This window comes from Panthera leo, chromosome A3, assembly GCF_018350215.1.
Source record: "Panthera leo isolate Ple1 chromosome A3, P.leo_Ple1_pat1.1, whole genome shotgun sequence".
NCBI lineage: Eukaryota > Metazoa > Chordata > Mammalia > Carnivora > Felidae > Panthera > Panthera leo.
Window position 1 is genome coordinate 72,249,232 of NC_056681.1, and position 22,197 is coordinate 72,271,428.

At 36.0% G+C, this 22,197-nt stretch overlaps 1 protein-coding gene across 8 annotated transcripts in view; it reads right to left on the reverse strand.

Moving 5' to 3' along the window:
* Positions 1-22,197, reverse strand: part of ASB3 (ankyrin repeat and SOCS box containing 3) — a 113,898-nt gene that overhangs the window by 22,388 nt on the left and 69,313 nt on the right. For 7 of the 8 annotated variants that reach the window (XM_042932259.1, XM_042932261.1, XM_042932258.1 and 4 more), the window contains 5 exons: positions 18,953-19,065; positions 18,229-18,364; positions 15,257-15,434; positions 12,625-12,822; positions 1,227-1,487 (listed from right to left, as the gene is read on the reverse strand). In XM_042932259.1, the coding sequence (XP_042788193.1) occupies positions 1,227-1,487; positions 12,625-12,822; positions 15,257-15,434; positions 18,229-18,364; positions 18,953-19,065 (886 nt within the window). The remainder of the gene's footprint in view (positions 1-1,226; positions 1,488-12,624; positions 12,823-15,256; positions 15,435-18,228; positions 18,365-18,952; positions 19,066-22,197) is intronic. The other variant, XM_042932263.1, reaches the window with a different exon arrangement.

Sequence of the window (22,197 nt, forward strand, 5' to 3'; positions counted from 1 at the left end):
AGGCACTCAACTTGTAAGCTATAAACAAAAAGTAAACTGGGAATCGGAATGTGTACCTGAACTTTGCCTTTACTTCTATGTTCCTCAAACAACCTCCCAGAAAGCACTTTTTCCTTACAAACCTCATTATGTAAAACACTTGGTATCAAAAGGGATGACAGGCCGAAGCATAAAACCTCTACTTAGTAAAAATTCCTGAATTCTATATATTGACAGATGTCATAAAAAGGTGAGTCGGTGAGATCTGCCAGATAGAGACCTGTTCACCACATGCAGACAGAGAAGCCACCGAGTGAAAGACGGGAGTCTCCAGAAATGCAAACAATGTACAAGTAGGGAACACTACTGTTCCCTGCATGAACCACAAAGAAGACCTGTTTTCCAAAGAAAAACCCCAATTTAATAAGATATCAAAGCAACTTTCTGCTGAAATGCAAAATTTAGTATTTGTCTAAACATTATTTTAGTGAATGATGACTTTCAAGGCACAAAAATGAGGACATTGAGATGTTTCATTGGAATTTTATACAATACCCATGTCCTCTATTTTCCTGGAGACTTATTCTATTTTCTCATTTGACTTGAATTACAGGCCAACAGAGTTATTTCATTGCTACAATCACCTTCTCAGCTCCACCTAGATAGAAACAACTTTTGTAAAAGCTAAAGGCTGGAAGAAACAGTTTTCCCTTCTCATCCAAGAAAAACCCTGAGTCAACTTTCATATATTATCAGCTACTGCAGAAATCAGTATTTACATTAAAGGAGACAAAGTTCAAATACACAAGATGCTACAGGACAAGAGTATTCCCTCTGGTAGATGAAAGGATAACAGAAATCTCCAAAGCAGCTACAACCATTTTGTCACAGGCGTAAGAGCATGAGAGATGGCCTAAGTAGAAGAAATAGCCCCCGTCCAAAGAATTCATTGGCATTCATCCATTTCTAATCCCTTCCACCTCTTCTTACCTTTTCCAGGACTCTTACATTCAATCTATTAGTAGCCCCCCAACTCCTTCACCCCAACCTACCCATCACACCAAAACACATGCACACATTCTCATTCTCTCTCTCTCTCTCTCTCTCTCTCTCTCTCTCTCTCTCTCTCTCTCTCTCTCTCTCCTCCCAAATGGGAATCTTAAGAAATTGGGAGAAACTGAAGGTAGTATATTCATTCCAAAAGGAAAAGCTTTTTTCCAAAGCTTCACTATGGTAGGACTTCTTACCATGAACTGCAGAGTAGATTCAGTGGGTCAAAGCCAGCAAGCAGGAGAGATGGCAGCCATTCCTTATATGTTGTCTGTGCTTTAATTGCATGACTTATAAATTCAGAAATATGGTTCCATGGTGCCAATGGACAACCTTTCTTCAAAAAGTAGCGAAATACTAAAAATTTCTCATACTTCAGGCAGTATGCCAGATGAAGTTCATTAAGCTGGGCTCCATATTTCAAAAGTATATTCACAATTCCAAAAAACTCGCAGCTCCAGCAGAAAGAAAGAAAGAAAGAAAGAAAGAAAGAAAGAAAGAGAAGAAAAAAGAAGACAAGTTAGACTTTCATAAGAAAAACATTCTTGCAAATAGTTAATAGTCTAATAGCTCTCTTCCTGTTGTTGTAGGCTCTTGTTTCCCATGTAAAGTTAGGCAGTCACTGGGGGAGGCAGAGAGCTTCTCCTGCCTCTGTTGGGTTCTTATTACTTTTAACTCAAAATAATCTTAACGCCAAAGTGATACATTTTGGGGGGCTCTCATCTGTAGTCCCTTCACATATCTAGTGAACTGGGACTAGAGAACTAGGGGAAAGGGAGTATTCTACTTATTAATTTACACTCTCCTGCATGGTTTTTAATTTTCAGCTATGAACAGGCAGTGTCCTTAGAATTTTAAAAATTCATCTTAAGTAGATAATTTAAAAGTTACCATTGACAAACAGAAAACTCTTCTCAAATTGTGATATTTTTGTACAATTAAGTATCTACAACAAAATATTTACTAAGCCAAGTTCATAAACAATGTCATCAGTCCCTAAAGACAGAAAACTCATTCTAGGAATTTCCAATATACCATTTCCTTTAGCAATAGCCTTAGTCAATTTCCCTTTTACTTTTAAATTAATAATGGTAAAAACAAGGAAAGCTTTTTTACAAACAAAAATTTAACTTCGTTTTATATTTTTAAATTAATCTTCTCTATCAAGTACTTCTACAGAATAAAAGTGTATCATTTTAGGAGCATTGGAGTGGCTCAGTCGGTTGAACATCCAACTTCAGCTCAGGTCATGATCTCACAGTTCAGGAGTTTGAGCCCTGCACTGGGGACAGGAGAGACCCTGTGAGACAGAGCCTACTTCAGATCCTCTGTCCCCTTCTCTTTCTGTACCTTCCCTGCTCAGGTTCTCTCTCTTTCAAAAATAAGCAAATTTTTAAAAATATATATATCTGGGGCGCCTGGGTGGCTCAGTCGGTTAAGTGGCTGACTTCGGCTCAGGTCATGATCTCGCAGTCCGTGAGTTCAAGTCCCGCTTCGGGCTCTGTGCTGACAGCTCAGAGCCTGGAGCCTGTTTCAGATTCTGTGTCTCCCTCTCTCTGACCCTCCCCCGCTCATGCTCTGTCTCTCTCTGTCTCAAAAATAAATAAACGTTTAAAAAAAAAAAAAAATATATATATATATATATCATTTTATACCTATTAAATTGGTTTTTTTTTAAATGTATCATCCAAGACTGATAAATTGTGGTAAAACTGAATGAAAATAAGTGTAATCCTTTTCCAAGAGAGCTAATTGGCAAGATGTATCAAAGAGATATCACAGCAAGTTATAGGGGCACAAACTCTGGAGCCAGCCTGTTCAGCTACTTAGTAGCTATGGGATTCTGAACAAATTCCATAAACTTTCTGGCACACAACACTAGCACCGTACGTGTATCTGTAAAATAAAATTTTATGTAAAGTAAAACAGCATAGTGTGCCTGGCTGGCTCAGTAGGTAGAGCATGAAACTCTTGAAATCTCAGGGTCATGAGTTCAAGCCCCACGCTGGGTGTGGAGCCAAGTTAAATAATAAAGAAACAAAAAACCAAATAGAATAGAATAGAATAAATACATATCTTAGGAATTTATCCAAGACAAAATAAAAAAGAAATTATATCCTATTGGCAAAATATGTTAACGACAGTATTATCTACAACAGACTTATTTTTTCTATAATGGACTTTTAAAAGAAAATTACCTAAACGTTTAACGAGGAGCAAATAAGTACAAAATATGATATGGTCATCAAAAACTGCAATCATGGTGGTTTTGAGACCACATTTTAAAAACTATTTATGTTGGGGCACCTGGATGGCTCAGTCAGTTAAGCGTTCAACTTCAGCTCAGGTCATGATCTTGTGGTTCATGGGTTCGCCCTGCGTTGGGTTCTGGGCTGATAGCTCAGAGTCTGGAGCCTGCTTCAGGTTCTGTCTCTCCCTGTCTCTCTATCCCTCCCCTGCTCTCTTTCTCTCTCAAAAATAAATAAAAAACATTAAAAAAATTTTAAATTGTTTACGCTATAATTGTAACAAAACTTAGTAAACATGTATGTTCATTATGTGAAAGAAAATATGTAATAAAATTATTCTCCCTTTGAAATTGGCATTAATCCTATTTTAAACTATAATTAAATAATATTTCATTAATCACAGTATCATAGAACCTGAGTAAATAAGAGGCATAAAAATTATTGATAAAACAAGTATAAAATGTTTAAACCGTTATATGAAACTAACTCCTTCTAAGGACTTAATGTCTAGAACTTGAAATGAGGTTTTAAAAGCAGTTAAAAAAACAAATACATAAGTAAAATGTCACCTAACCCCTGCATATTTTCATAAATCTATGCTGTTTAATCTCCAATTTGTGCTTTTCTTTAGTTAAAACCTTAAATGGCATTTGCTTTACTTTTAGTTATTTACACAGCAATTAGAAAAGACAAATTAATAATTCCAAAATTTCTTTATAAAAATTAAAAACTTTTTTGCCTGTCTACCATCTTGTTATTTGTTCCTGATAAGAAGTCCATCATTCATATCATTGTTCTTGAAAACAGTCCTGTATGTATGTATTTTTTGCTCTAGTTCTTTTCAGATACAGGAAACCTGACAGATTTGTTGCCAACAGTCTTGCACTACAAGAAATGCTAAAGGATATACTTCTGACTGATGGTTTTAAACAGTTGTCACCAATTTATTTCAACCACCTCGACCTCGTTTGACTAGGCTCTCGTTATTTTGCCTGCAGTTATTACTTGCTGATTCCACTATACACATGGACTGTTGAACAAGTTCCAATATATGCAGGTAAAGTGTGAGAAACTGCCTCACTACAAATGGGATGTATAATTCTCCAGAAGCCTGGCAATTTTCGAGGCATGAGTGTTTACATGTGCAATTCAGGGACTGGTTGAACTCTTCCCTCAAAAGCTTTGAAACCATCAATAGCCTAACCACAGATACTTTAGCTCTTAATGATCTAGCTCTTAAAGAAACATACTTTTGCTACAGAATACAAAGGTAAATGAAAGCCCTAAATGCAAGCTATTAGATTAAGTGCTACAGATGGCTTCTCTAGCCATTTTCTGTTTAGAAAAAAACCTACAAAACAATTAGTGGCTTTCCTATTAAAATTTCAATATAGCACCTAGACATGTGGCTCCTGCTAAGAAAATGTGAGAAACAAGGCCAAAAGAGAAACCATCCATCTCTAAAATGTGGCAGGAACATTTGCACACACAATTCCTTATAATAACAAATTTTAGTGAGTATTTATTCAGTACCAGCCAGTGTGCTAAATGTGCTATGTGGAAGATTTGCCATAATCCTCACAACAACCCTAAGAAGTTAAGTTCTATTATTATCTGTAGTCTAGATACAAAACTGAAGCTTAGACACAAAGCTAGTAACTAGCAGAATTGGCATAATTCCACACCAAAATCTAACCGGTGAATATGGCATGGCAAATACATGAAATATGTCTCCTCCAACTATTACGAAAACTGAACACTTAATGAAATAGTTAAATGAAATTGGGGAATATTTTAAGCCCAGACCTGTTTCCCAAAGTATATTCCATGGACCACTAAATCCTGGAAATGATCTATATGACAAAGGCTCCATATTGAAAATATTTGAGAAACTCTATATACTCTATGATGCGGAAATATTGGAGTTCAGAACTGACAGCCAAGAAAGAATTCTTGCGGCATTTTGGTGCAATTAAAGGTGGCTTTTATTGTAGTATGGGGATAGTACCAGCGGGCAGAAGAAGATGTCTCAAGAATTCTTCCTTGGCCATTGGCTCTGAACCCCAATGTTTCCAATGGCTCCCACAGTGGAGCCAGGAAAGAAAGAACTATAGGATGAACTTATTTTTTTAAAGTATGCTAGAAAATAAATACATAAAAGTATGCTAGTTACATTTTCTTTTTTTTTTTAAATGTTTATTTATTTTTGAGACAGAGAGAGAGAGAGCATGAACAGGGGAGGGTCAGAGAGAGGGAGACACAGAATCTGAAACAGGCTCCAGGCTCTGAGCTGTCAGCACAGAGCCCGACAAGGGGCTTGAACTCACGGACCATGAGATCATGACCTGAGCCGAAGTCGGACGCTTAACCGACTGAGCCACCCAGGCGTCCCTACATTTTCAAAGTAAACACCAAAAATGTCTTCTTCAACCTCCAGATACATTTCAGAAGAAATATCTTTAAAATTAAAGAAATAGGTCTGTTAAGTGAGAAAATCACAGGCCCCACATGGCATCACCCGGGTTAAGGCCCTGAGTCAGTAAACCAAGGCTTAAGACCTAACATAAGTGCAGTTTAAACTCCCTAAGGAATATGACTTAACCAGTCAACACGGAATTTCCTCGTCAATATTAGGAAATTTACTGATGGGCCCCTTCCATCTCCTTAAGAGGGCAACCTTGCCTAAACAATGTATTACTTGCTAATAAATTCCTGTCTCCTCTTTTTATGCCCTCCAGCTGCCTTTAAAAACCTTTCTTTTGTCTAGTTCAGGGGAGATCTCTCCTTGCTAGATGGGATGCTACCAGATTCGTGAATTGTTTAATAAAGCCAATTAAGATCTTCAAATATGGGGCGCCTGGGTGGCTCTGTTGGTTAAGTTTCCGACTCTTGATTTTGGCCCTGCGTTGGCCTCTGAGCTGGCAGCACAGAACCTGCTTGAGATTTACTGTCTCCCTCTCTCTCTTCCCCAGCTCTCTGTCTCTAAAAAAAAAACAAAAACAAAAAAACAAAAAAACAACTTTTTTTAAAAAGATCTTCAAATTTACTCAGTTAAATTTTTTTAAACAGGTCCAATCATTAATCTGAAAAAAGCATAATAAAGAGTTTAAAATGCCCAAAAAGTCTATAACAGGAACAAAGGTATATTTATAGTAAACATAAGGTTGTCCTGTTTCAAACTTGTGTAGATTCCCTCCTTTCTTTAGGACTTCACAGACATCACCATAAGAAAAAATATTAGAAGACTTTCAGGGAAAAAAACTTACTTAACATTGCTTACCCCTTTGTTTCCCAAACTTGTGTGTCTGGAAACCCCCTGTGTCCTATGCAATATCTAATGATCTATAGAAATAGTACTCTACAAAACACACTTTGGAAAACCCAGGTCTAAACTTCTCAGCCTTGTGTCAGGACAAGAGCCCTCCTAAAAGCTTATGTGACTGCTTAGTACTACATTACAGACCCTTTTCTAACAAAACTACCATTTATATGGTAAATAAGAAACACAAAGTGAAGTAGATGATCATAAAACTTTATCAGCATGCCCTGAGCTTGTAGAAAACCTCTTAAGTAGGTGTATAAGCTCCAGAAACACAGGCACCTTCCATGTTATGACTTTGATTACCACATATCATTGAGCAACAATTGGCCCTAAGGTTTACATAAACTTAGGTTAAAATATAAATTACATGGACATATGCACATAATTCCCTTAACACTTAAATTCTCTCTCAAGCCCTGATGAAGAATTGGAAAAACTCTGGAAGAGCATAGAGATTAAAAAGAAATAGTCCATCCTATTTAACACAAATATCAAGAAATAACTATGCCACCTTAAGAGGCTGCACATTGTATAGACAATAAAAATCAACAGATACTAAGAGAAGAGGTTTAAAAACTAAAAAAACAAAACAAAACAAAACGTCTAGGCCTTATTTTTAGGGTTGTACCTTTTCCATCATTCTGCTCTTTGAAATTGAAAAATGTGTACAGAAGTAGTGCCCTGATGACAGGAGTACAATGAAAGGAAATTCAACATGTTAACAAGACTTATTTTAAGGAAATAGAAACAGGCAAACATGTTCAGCATTTTATGTCCAATTAGCCAACAAAACATCTAACCAACTTATTAGCTGAATTGTCAAAAGGTCATATAGTAAGTTTCAGCCATCAGCTGAAAACAAAATGAAGACATTAGGTCCTGCCTGATGTACCCATGTGTGATATGATGATGAGAATGGACACAATTTCTATAAAACTAATGGGATAACAATAATCAGCATCAATTAGAAAGACAATATCAGGGGCGCCTGGGTGGCTCGGTCGGTTAAGCGTCCGACTTCGGCTCAGGTCATGATCTCATGGTCCGTGAGTTCAAGCCCTGTGTCAGGCTCTGTGCTGACAGCTCAGAGCCTGGAGCCTGTTTCAGATTCTGTGTCTCCCTCTCTCTCTGCCACTCCCCTGTTCATGCTCTGTCTCTCTGTCTCAAAAATAAATAAACATTAAAAAAAAAAAAAAATTAAAAAAAAAAAAGAAAGACAAAATCAGGTCAGTTAAGCCATGGTCATGTTTTACAGTCATATACAAAAGGCATTAACACGTGTTCAAACTGTCCTGAAATTTCTCAGCTTCCCTCCTCCTTTACCCATTCCAGTTAAAAGAGTCTTTTTCTTGTATTTTCTCATTTGTATTGAACTACTTAGCTATGCTCTTGAAAGACTGGCTTTCATGTCACTGCAGTTGTTAACTTTTTAGCCCAAAAGGACAAGGACTGCTTTTGTACAGTGGTGCAGGAGACACCTTTCCATCATGCCTCATAGTGGTGAGGAGAGTTAAAGATCACTGCAGAAGCTCACCGTCTCAAGGGGAGACAGAACAAAAATGTCTCGGAATCCTGAGCTGAAAAGTTAACTTGGCTGAATAAAACCATAAAGAAGGGAAAACATAAAACCCAGAGCCATTATTTGTATTTATTATTTTCACCACCCTTCCATGTTCATTGTACTATTTGCAAAAGGAGACAAAAGCTTACTAAAAGCACAACAGGCCAATAGTGCAAGAAGGGCCACAAATACTAAATTTCCATATGTCAAACACACACATGTGAAAACAAGTTTCTGACTCATTATTACTAAAGTCAGTGTTGAGTAAATCTTTTGATTTTATACCAAACTAACATTATTATAAAAACATATGGCTACTATAAAAATAAAATTTCAAAACTTATGCCACTAAACTTACCTTTTAACCAATCTCTGAAAACTTGAATATCTAATAATAATTAATTTCACTAAATATAGTCTTTCAAGCTCTCTGCTACCATTTTTGCGACCAAAACTCAAGTTCTTATTAATAGTTGATAAATAGGATAAAGGAAGTTCATAGCTTCAATATAGAACAAAAGCACATAATAGTTATTTTAAATAAAAACTATATTCAACTATCCTTGCTTTTTAAATGGTAATTCTAATTAATTTAATGAATTTTAGGTGTGTGACTACAGAGAATCCAATTTTTTTGAAGATTTTATTTTTAAGTAATCGTTACACCCAACATGGGGCTCAAACTCACAGCTCCAAGATCAAGAGTAGCATGCTCTTACAACTGAGCCAGCCAGATGCCCCCAAGAATCCAAATTTTAAGATGCATACTTATTGAAAGAAATAACCACAACTTAACACATTTTTCAATTTTGATTTTTTTTCCTAGATGGCTATGCTGTCCTCTTGATATACTAAAACAAAACCTACTGTGAGAATGACAGTTTTCTTGCATGATCAGCAAAGTTCTATATGGAGTTCCAAAATAATCAAGTGACACTCACATTACATGTACAGTGACTGACATGCAAACTAACAGATGTTAATTAGCTAATATAAATGTAGTATAGATATTAAAATTTAATTGATATCGTCTTCTAGCTAAATGGAGGATGGCAAGGAGAAGAAATTAACCATGGTATTTTTTTTTACTATGTGCCAAAAATTGTGCAATGTACTATACTCAGGTCAACTCCTTTATATACACTCATTAAATGCAAGCATAGGTGATTATGAGGCTACCATCTTTCAGATTTAGTCCCTTGGGAAAGGCTTCCCCTTCAATTAAATTCTCCACAAAGTAGGTAATAGTGGCAAAGATGTCTCAACATCTTTACGGCAATTAAGTCTATTGCCATGGGTTGCAGGCAAACAAATGAAAAGTCAATTAGAAAGACTAGGAGAATGCACCCTTATAAAACAGGTATTTTGATGGTATAGCTTTTTCCCTATAGACTAACAAGTAATACCTTCCAATGACTTTTCTCATGAAAAAACCTACCTTACTAATTAAGAATACATTTGGTTCAATTACAAGTTCCCATACGGGGGTTAAAAAAAGCTGATAAGCCCTTTTTTAAAGCCACAAAACCAGATTTCAATTGTGGCCTATAGGGCCACTTCACAGAGCAAAATTTCCAAAAGTAGCAAAAACAAAGGATGTTAGTTCATGTCTGTGATCAAGTACCACTATACATCATTCTGATGCTTCTTCACTTTTAGTTTTCAGCAGTTCGATTGTTTTTTGAGCATGCTCTTTTTTTTTTTTTTCTTTTGGCTTTCTCCTGTATCAGTTTACTAAACTTTCTAAATCTAAAAATGCATACCTTGATCCAATATTGGGATACTTTTGGCCATTATTAGTTCACATAATTTTTCTACAGCAATCTCTTTCTCCTCTCCTTCTGGACTCTACTGACATTAATGTCACTCTGTTGATGTCATCCCCCAGGACTCTGAGGCTCTGTCCTTTTCTACTTCACCTAATCTTTTTTCTCTCTTCTTCCATTTGGATAATTTCTATTGGTTTATCTTCAAATTAACTGACTCCTTCCCCTTCCTCTGCCTCTTCCATTCTGCTATGGAACCCATGCAGTGAAATTTTCATTTCAGATATTGTATTTTCCAGTTGTAAAATGTCCAGTTGGTTCTTCTCTCATAGTTTTTATTTCTCAGTTGAGAATTTCTACCTTTCCATTTATTTCAAGTGTATTTACCTTAAATACTACACTATGATAGCTGCTTTCAATTCCTTTATATTTCCAACAGCTAAATTATCCCAGTTTGATGCCTGTTCATTCCTTTCCCTTGAGAATTGGTCATAGTATACTTACATGTCAAGAGATTTTAAACTGTATCCTAGACATTGTGATGCTATTGTTGTATTATAATCCTTACTTTTGCTTGTTTATTTTGGCAGGCATATGACCTGCTTAGTTTCAGACTGCAATTTGGCTTTGCCTTCTACAGACCACAGTTCTGTAGAAGTTCAGTTCTCAAAGACTTTGTTATGCTATTTTGGGTCTGGTCCCACAAAATGTGCCACCCAGAGGTTACTCTGAGACTTTGGGTGACAGTTTAAATCTTGTTTACAACAATGTCTATCTGTCATTCAAAGAGCGGGGTGAACTCAGGACATATGCAGAGAATCAGAGGATACCCATCCTTCAGCTCTCTCTTCTCCAGAATTCCCCTCACCCTGTCTTTCCCATGGGGTTCAACCTTCCTGATTCCTCAGGCCAGAAAAACATTAATTTTAAGGTGTTTGAGGGTTAACATTAGCACTATGTCATATGGTTTAATTCAAACTATACTTAGAAGCTGATGAGGCATGAGTTTAGCTGCTATTCCTCCAAAAGGTAAAATGAAGGCTAGAAAAGACTATCATTATATTGGACAAACACACATAAAAACTATCCAAAACCATTATGTTCTGATATAATCTTTTTAAAAGGTCATTTCCCCCACATCGGGCTTACTGCTGTCAGTGCACAGCCTGCTTGGATCTTCCATCCACCCCCCTCTCTGTGCCTCTCCCCAACTCGTGTGCACGCTCTCTTTCTCATGCTCTCTCAAAAATAAATGAAAACATTAAAAAAAATTTTAAAGTTCAATTCTGACCTAATAAAAAAATAGAGTTAGATACATATAGAGAAAAATAAGTGAAATAACTAAAGTCATCAATGCAGCCCTCCTTTAGAAAAACTAGACATGTTTTAAAGACAAAACTTGGAGAGGTACACAACGAACTACTATGAAATCATGAAAGTTATGCATAGGGCAGGTCCAGATACTCAGATTTACCAAAACCCCTAATATTCAGACCACAGTATATACCTGGAAGCTTACATTCAGAATAAATAAAATGAACTTCTATTTTACATAGCAAATGTTAAAAAATGGCTGACTGAAAAGCTTCATAAATAAATTTTTGATAGATGTTTCAATTAAATTGTGGAGAGGAGTCCATAATCATGAATTCAAGAGAGCCAATGGAATTTGAGGTATGCAAGCAACCTCTTCTGTGTCATTAAAAACAAGAGTGTCTATCTGCACAACTTATTCCATTACTAGATCAACCCTAGATATTATTCAGTATGTTTTTTTCTTACACATAGCCTTATTCTTACTATTTTAAAACCTTAGGAGTCTTATCAACAAGTACTGGTCAGAACCTAATAAAGCAGCAGTAATTCTTCATTTATTCTACCTCAGAAGATCATGGAAGATTAGCAAAACAAATATTTTAAGATCTTTTAATTTAATTTCCCTGACTTATAGAGAAGTGCCACATACTAAATTCACTAAAAATACAATAATATTTACAAAACTAATATTTCATTTTTAGGCTCATAACAAGTTTGATAAATTTCAAGTGGTAAATAACCTGAAATACAATGTCTTATTTGATAAAGTCATCTTAAATTCTTTTTTCTTCCCCAGCTTTACTAAAGTAAAACTGATAAATAAGATCGTAAGATATTTAAGTATGCAACACAGTAATTCCATATATATACACATTGTGAAAGGAATCCTCCCCCTACCATCAAATTAACACATCCATCACATTACATGTTTACCTTTTTTTTTTTTTTTGGGGGGGGGAAGAGAATTTAAGTTCTACTCTTAGTAAACTTCAACTATACAATGCAGTTTTATCAACTATAGTCATCATGTTACACATTAAATCCTGAAACCTTATCCATCGTATAAATGAATGTTTTAATTCTTGAATTATTTTGATAACTAAGTATTATCAGAGAAATCCTGCATTTACTTTAATACACTGAAAGTATTCTGTAAAGTTGCTACAATAAAAATATGATCCAGGTCCAAAAAGGGAAGAGAAAAAATCTGACATTATCACCTCATTTTATTGTACTTTGATGGAACGACGTACATCACAGAGGGTTATTCATATCTTTCTAAGTTAACAATTTAGCTTCAAGTTTCATCATAAAAGAAAATCACTTGGAAATATATCTCCATGTAGCAAAAAAGGATAAAAATATAGCAAATATACATACTCCTTTTGGAAAGCCATACACATGGGAGAGCTGAACCCAAAGATGAGGCACATCTGGGCATCTGGGCTGTAGCCATGCTGGAGTAACATTTCTAGGCACTCTTCATGCCCTCCGAACACTGCAGAGTAAACGGGGCTCACTTTGTCTGGCCCAGTGTCACAAACCCGGTTGGTAAGTGGTATTAACAATTCCAAGATTCTGTAAGCACACAAGTTCAGGGCATTTCATGTTTTATATGTACATGAGTGCAGTCAACATTTCTATGGCACTTATTTTAATAGTCACCCTTTGATTGATTTAAAGTCTTTTTCTGTCTTCTACCTACATTAGATTATTACAGGATAATAAAATGTTACCCTTATTGTTGCTTTATACAAAGGTCCTTACACATATCTGAAACAGAATTAAGTAATGTTACTATAAGTAAATATGTAACAGGTTATCCTTATTTTTTCACTAATTATTTCCCTTGCCACCATCATCACCGTACTCTCCCAAATTCAAATTTTCTATTAGGTATTTTAGGATCTGATCATTTAAAACTTCATTATACCAGATACAAACTTATATCAAGAAAATAAATAATTTTCCTCCTTAAAGTACAAACTAAAATTTATTTTCCTAATTAATAAGAATTTTTAAAGAGGATGAGTGGCATGCAATGAATAGTATTTTCATGAAGAAGGAATAAGAATTTCTGCTAAAATATTCTATTTTCTGAAAAGAATATGAGCTCTTTAAACACTGAGGCAGATTTATAAAGAAACTGGTTGCTAAGTAGAGGAAGTTCTAAAGAAAATCATTAAAACCTAAGTTCTTAGATTATTTGTAAACTTACCTCCAAGACTCACAGCTGGAAAAAAATTAACAGTTTACTTTTCTAAAATTAAAAATAAATCTGTAGGGATAAGGTCAGCCATGAAATCCCCCCTCTTTCTGGGAAAAGAAATGCAGGGTTACTCTAAAGCTACTTTTCTTTAGTACTTACATTCACAGAAGGGGTTACATTGAAGTGGTCTACGGAGGAAATCATTATAACAAAAAAATTCCCAATATTGAGAACAAATAAGGACAAATCCCAAGAGTGTTTTGGTATCAATTTAAAGCTCATGGTAGAATTGTATCTAAGACTTCTGTTTAAATAAACAAGAAAGAGTTAAGAAAAACACCAAATCTTAAAACCTAGGTATTCTGTTGAAATAAAGAATCACTTTAATGTCCCTCAATAAATGTGTTTTAAAAATGGATTGGAAGGGGCGCCTGGGTGGCGCAGTCGGTTAAGCGTCCGACTTCAGCCAGGTCACGATCTCGCGGTCCGTGAGTTCGAGCCCCGCGTCAGGCTCTGGGCTGATGGCTCGGAGCCTGGAGCCTGTTTCCGATTCTGTGTCTCCCTCTCTCTCTGCCCCTCCCCCGTTCATGCTCTGTCTCTCTCTGTCCCAAAAATAAATAAAAAACGTTGAAAAAAAAAAATTAAAAAAAAAAAAAAAAATGGATTGGAAAAATTATACAAGGTACAATAGTAAAATACCATGCCACCTAGTGGCATAATAACCAAATGACAGAATGTTTTCCTACTATGTAAACATATGAAAGTAATGACAATTTCACTATTACTTTTTAAATTAAATAATACAAACAACTACATGGGGCGCCTGGATGGCTCAGTGGTTGGGCGTCCGACTTCAGCTCAGGTCATGATCTCGCAGTCCATGAGCTCAGGCCCCGCGTCAGGTTCTGTGCTGACAGCTCAGAGACTGGAGCCTGCTTCGAATTCTGGGTCTCCCTCTCTCTCTGCCCCTCCCCCACTCATTCTCTCTCTCTCTCTCTCTCTCTCTCTCTCTCTCTGTCAAAAATAAATAAACGTTAAAAAAATTTTTTTAAATAAAAAAATAATATGAACAACTACAAAACCACTATTTTAAATTATGACTCTAAAGAGTTTAAACATACACTTTTTAAAACTATTCATTGCCAATTTATGTTAAGACAGGCTGCCATATTCTCAGAGGTATAACCAGGTTATTCGCTTCTAAGATTCCTGGAACCCCTAATTTTAGGGAGTTCCAACTTTCTTTAAGTCTCTTTCTCCAGAAAAATTTCATAAGAACTTCTGACTAAGGAAGAAGAGTAACAGAAGTAGGGCAGGCAAAGTACCAAGTTGGATTAGAGATTAAAGAGAAGGTCCAGTCACAGGGTTCAAGATGGGGAGAACTCCTTAGCCCACACAAAGGAAAGACTCGACCCAAGAAGGGTCACACACTCAAAAGTTTCCTGGGGTCAAACAGGAAACATCGAATAAGGCCATCAGATTGTTAACTAAAGACACCTGGAATAAAACCGGAGCAGAGCAGCAGAGTATGGCCACAGCTTGAGAAATTAGAGGAAAGTCTTAATACCCTGAGGATGCCCCAGGGCTCCATCTCCAGCCATTCTGTTCACACTAGGAAAGTGTAAGGCTAAGAGGAGCTGGGGATGGCACGGAGGACAGATATGGGGGTGGCTCTAATCATACAGCAGGCTGGTAGAGAAAATACCAAGGAGTTTGCCTAAGATAAAAGAACAGGCTCAGAAGATTTATTCCTTGCCGCCTTTTAATTACGAGACTATTTTTATTTTCTGTTTTACTACTTACTCTGTATGGCCCATTTGTGCAGCTGCATGAATAGGTAACTGCCAATCATCCTCATTACAGTAAAGATCAGGATCTGCCCCACTGGACAGCAAAAGCTCTACACATTCTGTGTGGCCCTCCTGAGCAGCAATGAACAAGGGAGTAGCTTCATCCAATGCTTGACAATTGACATTTGCACCTAATAGAGGATAACAACATGTAACAGGCAATCTTAATTTATTTTTTTTAAAATGATAATTAACATAAATTTCAAAACAGCTGTCTTAAAAGGGTTTTATAGTACAATAGTTCCAACCCCAGTGGACGCTGTTGTATAAACATACTGATTTTCCAAACTTGTTGGTAATCATTTTAAATTGTTTTTGCTTTTATGTTAACAAGAAAACAAGTGATTAACATTTTAGAATTCATTTTTAAGCTAAAACAAAAATCTTATGCAATGAAGGATTCATTTCATTCCAATCTGTCCTCCAGCAAGCACTCTGTGGGTCCAGTAAGTAATCACTGAAAAGTGGAAAATACAAATCATCAAAAATGGATAACATCTGACTATTACAGAAAAAGATAAGAAAAACGTACGTTATAAGACTTTATAGATGCCATTAATCAATTCACGCTAAGATTTATGAAAAAAAAAAATCCCCACAGATATGACATACATTGTGGCCATACCTTAAAACTAATGTTAACTATACTTTTCATTATATCCTTTTCCTTCATGACCACTGCATTTAGAGCCTTATAATGAAAGAGAAAATGTCTACTTAAATGGTTTCTGAGCAGACTTTCAGAGAACAAAAACTGAGGCGCCTGGGTGGCTAGGTCGGTTAAGCGTCTGGACTTCTGATTTTGGCTCAAGTTAGATCTCATGGTTCGTAGGTTTGACCCCTGCTTCAAACCTGCTTGGGATTCTCTCCCTCCCTCCCACTGTCCCTCCCCCACCCACATGACAGCACGCGCTCCTTCTCTGTCTCTCAAAAATAAACACTACAAAATAAAGAACAAAACTAATCAATTACTTAAATGCCAATATATTAAGATGTAAAAAAGTGACCTTACTTTTGGTGAAGGTTTTAAAAATAGGTAATTTCCCTCAATTTTTCTCATTGACAGATAACATGTTAAATATGCTAAGTATAGTGTTATTGCATGACAATGAGAATTTTTAAATTTCTCTAATGTCTCAGTGGAAATACCTTCATCACAAGGGAAAAAAATTTTTTTTTCTTTGAATGGATGTTCTATAAATGCACCTTGAATAAATCACAGCCCTGAGACAGGTAAAAACTCTGCAAAACACAAATACTAAGTTAAAGGGTTGATGGAATTTCAGAAATTCTAACTGGACACTCAACACATCCAGATAAGTAGAATCTTCTCGACTTAAACAAGGTGGATGCTTCACGTACTGTCAACCTCAGAAAGAAGGGAACACTAAATATATTAAGAAAAGACTAAGTCAAGAAAGAAATCTACTTAACTTTCCTTTTTAAGCAGTTTCATTTTGATTGACAATTTCAAAGAATCAAAAAGAATAAGGAACCAGTCCCTATAAGATTACAGGTAGAAAGTTGGAAAAATGACAGATAATTCACTGAAAGGAAAATCATTTTAAGGAGTTAGAAACATATATAGCTACATGATAAATATACCTACACACCTTTTCAATTTGCTGTTCATAACTATTCGGGGGAGGGGGGGGAAGGAACAAAACAGAACAGGTGCTTAGCATTCTGGGAGACAAACTCGGCACGAGGAGACAATCATTAAGGTACTGTTTAACCTATTTTATTTTAAATATTAGTTCCATGCTAATAATTGGAAGTTATGGAACTGGAGGCCATAAAATGAATTAGGACAGCCTCAGGAAAATACAACACAGAAGAAGAGGAAGAGAGGAAGTCACATGAGAAGGCCTGCTTCTAAGCCTCATTATGCCAGGAAATATTTTCTAGATCTTTGGCAAGGCACTTAAACTCTCAGGGCCTGGGATTCTTAATCTAAAAAAGTACATGTTTAAATAAATAATTTTGGAGATTCCTCTCAACTCTAAGATTTACAGATTCAATATTTGTAACAGGTATCTTAATTTGGCACTTAATGTTTTCTTTGCTCCATACTTCAACTTGCACATTTGAAGGTTTGTAAGAAGAAAGCAGAAATAAGAAAATATGTGCTTTGTTGTCGAAATAAACTTTGTTTTGTATATTTGGAGGCAATTTATTAAAAGCCTAGGTATTATAGACAAATATAAAAAGCCTAAGAATTTTTAAAAAATGTTTTGCCTAGCAGCAAATCTGGTGTATTTCCCTTCTGCTCGAAACTATCCATGGTTCATCAGGTTAGTACTACGAGTGTGTGCACAGCGTTTGGAGGAATTTGAAAGCCCTTACATAACAAAGGTTTCCGGTCACAGAAATGTCATACAGCGTAAGAATGCCACCTCAACACCATCTCCTCTGGTAATGCTGAATGTGTAATGACTGTCACAGAGAAACCTTTAGCAGGGTTAGGTTGCTATTAATATATTCAAAGCGTAAACATGCTTTCAAATAAACCATTTAAATAATCCCACAATTTATCAAAACATACAACTCAAAGGCTTAATATACAAAATAGCTATCTAATAAATTAATTAAGCTTATATAGTCTTGTACCCTAGACAGTTGGAACTGCTCAGGTCCCCATAAGAAAGAACAGCCCCATCATTCAACTTGCCAATAAACCTGCTTTTGTGATAGATCGTTGTATTCCTCCTCAAATAAATTAGTAGCTGTGCATCACATTATGTTAGTAATAGACACTTAGTAACCAGGCTTATAAATCAACTTGTATGTACTCTTATTTACCACTAACATAAAACCATAAATTTTCACAACCTGATTTATATCTGGTCCAGAACGGTACTTCCCAGGAAGACACAGTTAAAACTGAAGATCTTAACAGTGCAAAGGCTAAAGGATTCAGCTTACCCGATGAAATAAGTATGCTCAAGCTTTCTAGCTTGCCATACTGAGCAGCCACAAATAAAGGTGTGATTCCAAAGTCATCCTGGCATTCCTTGTCTGCTCCTTTCTTAAGAAGCAATTTTATGATCTCACCATTTTCCTAAAGCACAGATTCATATTTTAAACAGGAGAAAACAAAGAAAATAGAAGGTATCTGTTTTCTTATCCCTGTGTTTTGGGGTGTTTTCATCTTCAGTAAAGGAAAACTTTTTTTTTTAAGTGTATTGTTCAATGGGAAGGATGTACTAGACAGAGATTATTCTATATGTTTAGCCAGCCCATTAAACAGGTGAAACATTGATCTCTAAGAATTATAATCCTTTTAAAGCCTGCAAAATTAGTTTGCTAGCCCAAGCAGTAAGGAGTTAGCACAGTTTCTAAACACACTGCTGTAAATAAAGTAAGTCATTGCTCCTTATCAATTTATACCCTAAATATTCTGATGGTCTCTTAACTATGCCATCAACATATGAAAAACTTAGATAATCCCTGAATCCCAAAGCAGCTGGAACTACCAGAGCAGTTGGCTTATTCAGAATGATCATTAGCATTTAGACTGCCTTTTCTGTACTGTACTAACCATCATAAATCACAGGCAAGTAGGAAGCAAAAACTGTATAGAACTGTCATTTTAAAAGGGTAAAACACATAATTTACATGGAAATGAAATAATAAATTCACAGGTTACCTGAAAAGTAGCCTGATGCAAAGCGTTCCATCCACACATAGAATGGGATCCATTAACATTTGCTCCATATCGAAGCAACAGCCTTAACACATCTATATGTCCATTTTCAACAGCTGCGAATGCAACAGTCAAAACAATTATTGTCAGTAGAAAGGCAGGTTTGTAGGACTGGACACTTTGGTGATGTTCTCATCACTTATTCACCCTGGAACTCACAGTGCTGTGATCATTCCTATCAAGAAATCAAAACACATACTCCCTATGCAATCCCAAAACATTTATCACAGTTGTCTTAGCTTAAACCTATTAACATACACATCCTTTCTGTGAACAAAATTATTTTCAGTAGCATTTAAAAGAATACAGAGGAAATGGAAGTAATAGGCAAACATCTATTCTCTCTACTAATAAAGACAATGTTTCTATTTAGTTAAAATGCAACTGGGAGAGAGAGAAGGATGAACAGGTCAGAAGAAACAGCAGTCTGAAGAAACAGTCCCAAAGGGATTGAAAGGTTGGCTGTTATTACCATTTGACCACAAATGACAATAGTCACTGCCCAACTGAAAAAGCAATACTGCAAGTTCTGCATCTTACATATTTTTTCCGTCATAAACAATCGTTAAATGATGTGTTTGAAGCAATCAATGAAAATATAGTAAAACTTTGCTTGTTTGAAAAAGAAACCCCAGACAACCTAAAGAGTATTTTTGGAGAAATGCATATTACTTAATGGCCCCCAAGCTGCTGCTACAGTAGATCGCTTGAAGAATAGCTCACATGCCCATAGGTTCCTTAAAAAACGTGCACCCTTTTACTAATTCCACCAAATTATTCTATTTTCTTTTACATATCTAATTTAACATTACCCCAAGGTAAGTGCCGCCAAATATCAGGTGCATACAATAATTTACAAATCTGATCTTGTGAGGAAGAACACAGGTATGATGTTATTCAGTTGACAGAACAAACGAGTGGGACTAAACTTTCCAGAATGTGATCTACCACAAAACAAAATTGTGCATTGACGATGTCATTGATTCTGGAGTAGTTAAGGGGGGTGGGAAACAGAACGCCAGAACAGAGGTATAGAGAACTTAATAAAATAAGTACCCACACACATACACCATTAGCAAATATGACATACTGTGATTGATGTACATGTGAGGACTTCTTGGAATTATCAGTTTGGGGAAATATCAGTATCAGAAAGAGGACAGATGTGATAGGAAGGTTTGACTTCATGTGCTTGGCAATGAGAAAGGAGGTTTGAAAAACAAGTATGAATTTTTTATTTCATCTCAAGTATATATTTATTCCTTCTACTATAGTTGCAGGTAGGAAGTAAAAATCAACAACTCCCAGTCAAAAATTAGAAAGGTGCTAGACTCTTAAAGAAAGAGCCACATTTGGAAAATGCTAGCATAAAATAGGAAAGATAAAATACTTGAATGTAGAAAGCAAGAAATGATAAGTGTACTCATTATTACTGAAGATAAGTAACATGTCACTAATACTCTTAATTTTGTATACTGAATTTATACCAAACCTAGTTCCACCACAAAGGACTGTCAGAAGTTTTTTAGTTAAGAATTCTCTTATCCTGGGAGGTTTCAGAAACCACAATGGTTGAGACAGCACCATTGTAGCAGAAGTTTAACATACCTTATTTCTAAGTTAACATTCAAGGGTATTTTATCAAGGAAAGAACAACAGTTTTTCAAGCTAGGTTATTTTTCTACAATCAATCTAAAGTCAATCTAATTTGGGTGGAGGACATAAGAAAAAAGGAAGAAAATCAGTTTCATATCCAATTCATCATTATCAGTGATTGCTGATAAAAATCATTCTATAGCCAGACCCTGAGTTGAAGCTTATCAACTGGCAGTGATGTATGAAGCAGGGTAAAGATGTTTGTTTTTCATGAGTTAGGCTGATCTTATAAAAATGAAATTCAAAAAAATTTGTTTTGATTATTAAATACACTACAGTAGAGAGACATAAAAATTGTTTTTAACATCATAAATACATTAACATATGATACCTGCATCTCCAGTGAAAACATTTGCCAAAGGCAACAGTGAAACCAATATAAAGAGTATTTTTATAGCTCTATTTCAAAATAAAGCAAATTTAATGATTAATAATTATGAACTAGTGGTTCAGAAAAGTGTACTTAGAGGGGCGCCTGGGTGGCTCAGTCAGTTAGGGGCCTGACTCTTGATTTCAGCTCATCATGAGCTCACAGTTTATGGGATTGAGTCTACGCTAATAGCACGTAGAACAGCCCACTTGGGATTCTCTCTCTCCCTCTCTCTCTACCCCTTTCCTCTCCTCCGCCCCCCCCAAAATAAATAAACGTTTAAAAAAAAAAAAAACTAAACAATAAGTACATTTAGAACTTACATCTACTACCAAAGCCTCTCCTTTGGAAAAAATGAACTAACTTATTTTTCTTTATATAACAAGTTATCAAATTAAGCAGGTGGGGGGGGGGGGTGCCATGAAATAATAACATATATTATGCTTCAATAAAAGTTTATTAAAAAACAAAAACAAAACCAGATTTGAACTTCCTATTTGCTGACCCCTAATCCACTAAGAAAGCATTCTCCTTAAAGAAAGAAACTGTGTTTCATTCTGCTTGTATGCCTAGTGCCAAATGCAGACAGAAGACAGGAAATAAATAATTGTTGCCTGTATGAATAGGAAAAAAACAAAGTCTAAAAGAAAACAAGTTTTCTCTTTTTAAAAACACATCCCTTTCCAAACTAAACAGGCTTCAGAATTACACTTCTGGATAGGACAACATTAACTGGTACTAAACTAGCCTTCCTGCTATCAACTATTATACAAGTGAACAAATATGTAAAGCAACTTTTTCTGGCATTAAACAAGTCAGAACATTGTGATTCCTGAAAGAAGGGAAACACATGAGGTGAACCCCATGACCACCTCAGCTCTCTGCCTAGGGACTTTTCTTAATTATGGTGCAGTGAGCTGAAATCTAAGCAGGGCAAGGTAAGGTTGAAGAAAAGGTACTCAAGAAAGGAAACAATCCAAGCAGAGGACAGCAGTCCACTGAGCTAAGGAGGCATAGATTAGAGTTTAAACAGCTGACATCTGTGGTGCAAGGCCCCAGAGGAAAGAGATCTGTGCAAAGGAGAGGTGCTGGTGTGGAAGTTCTCTAAGAATCCTCAACTGTGGTCGAGGCTGCACATGCCTAAGGCAAGACAAAACTCACA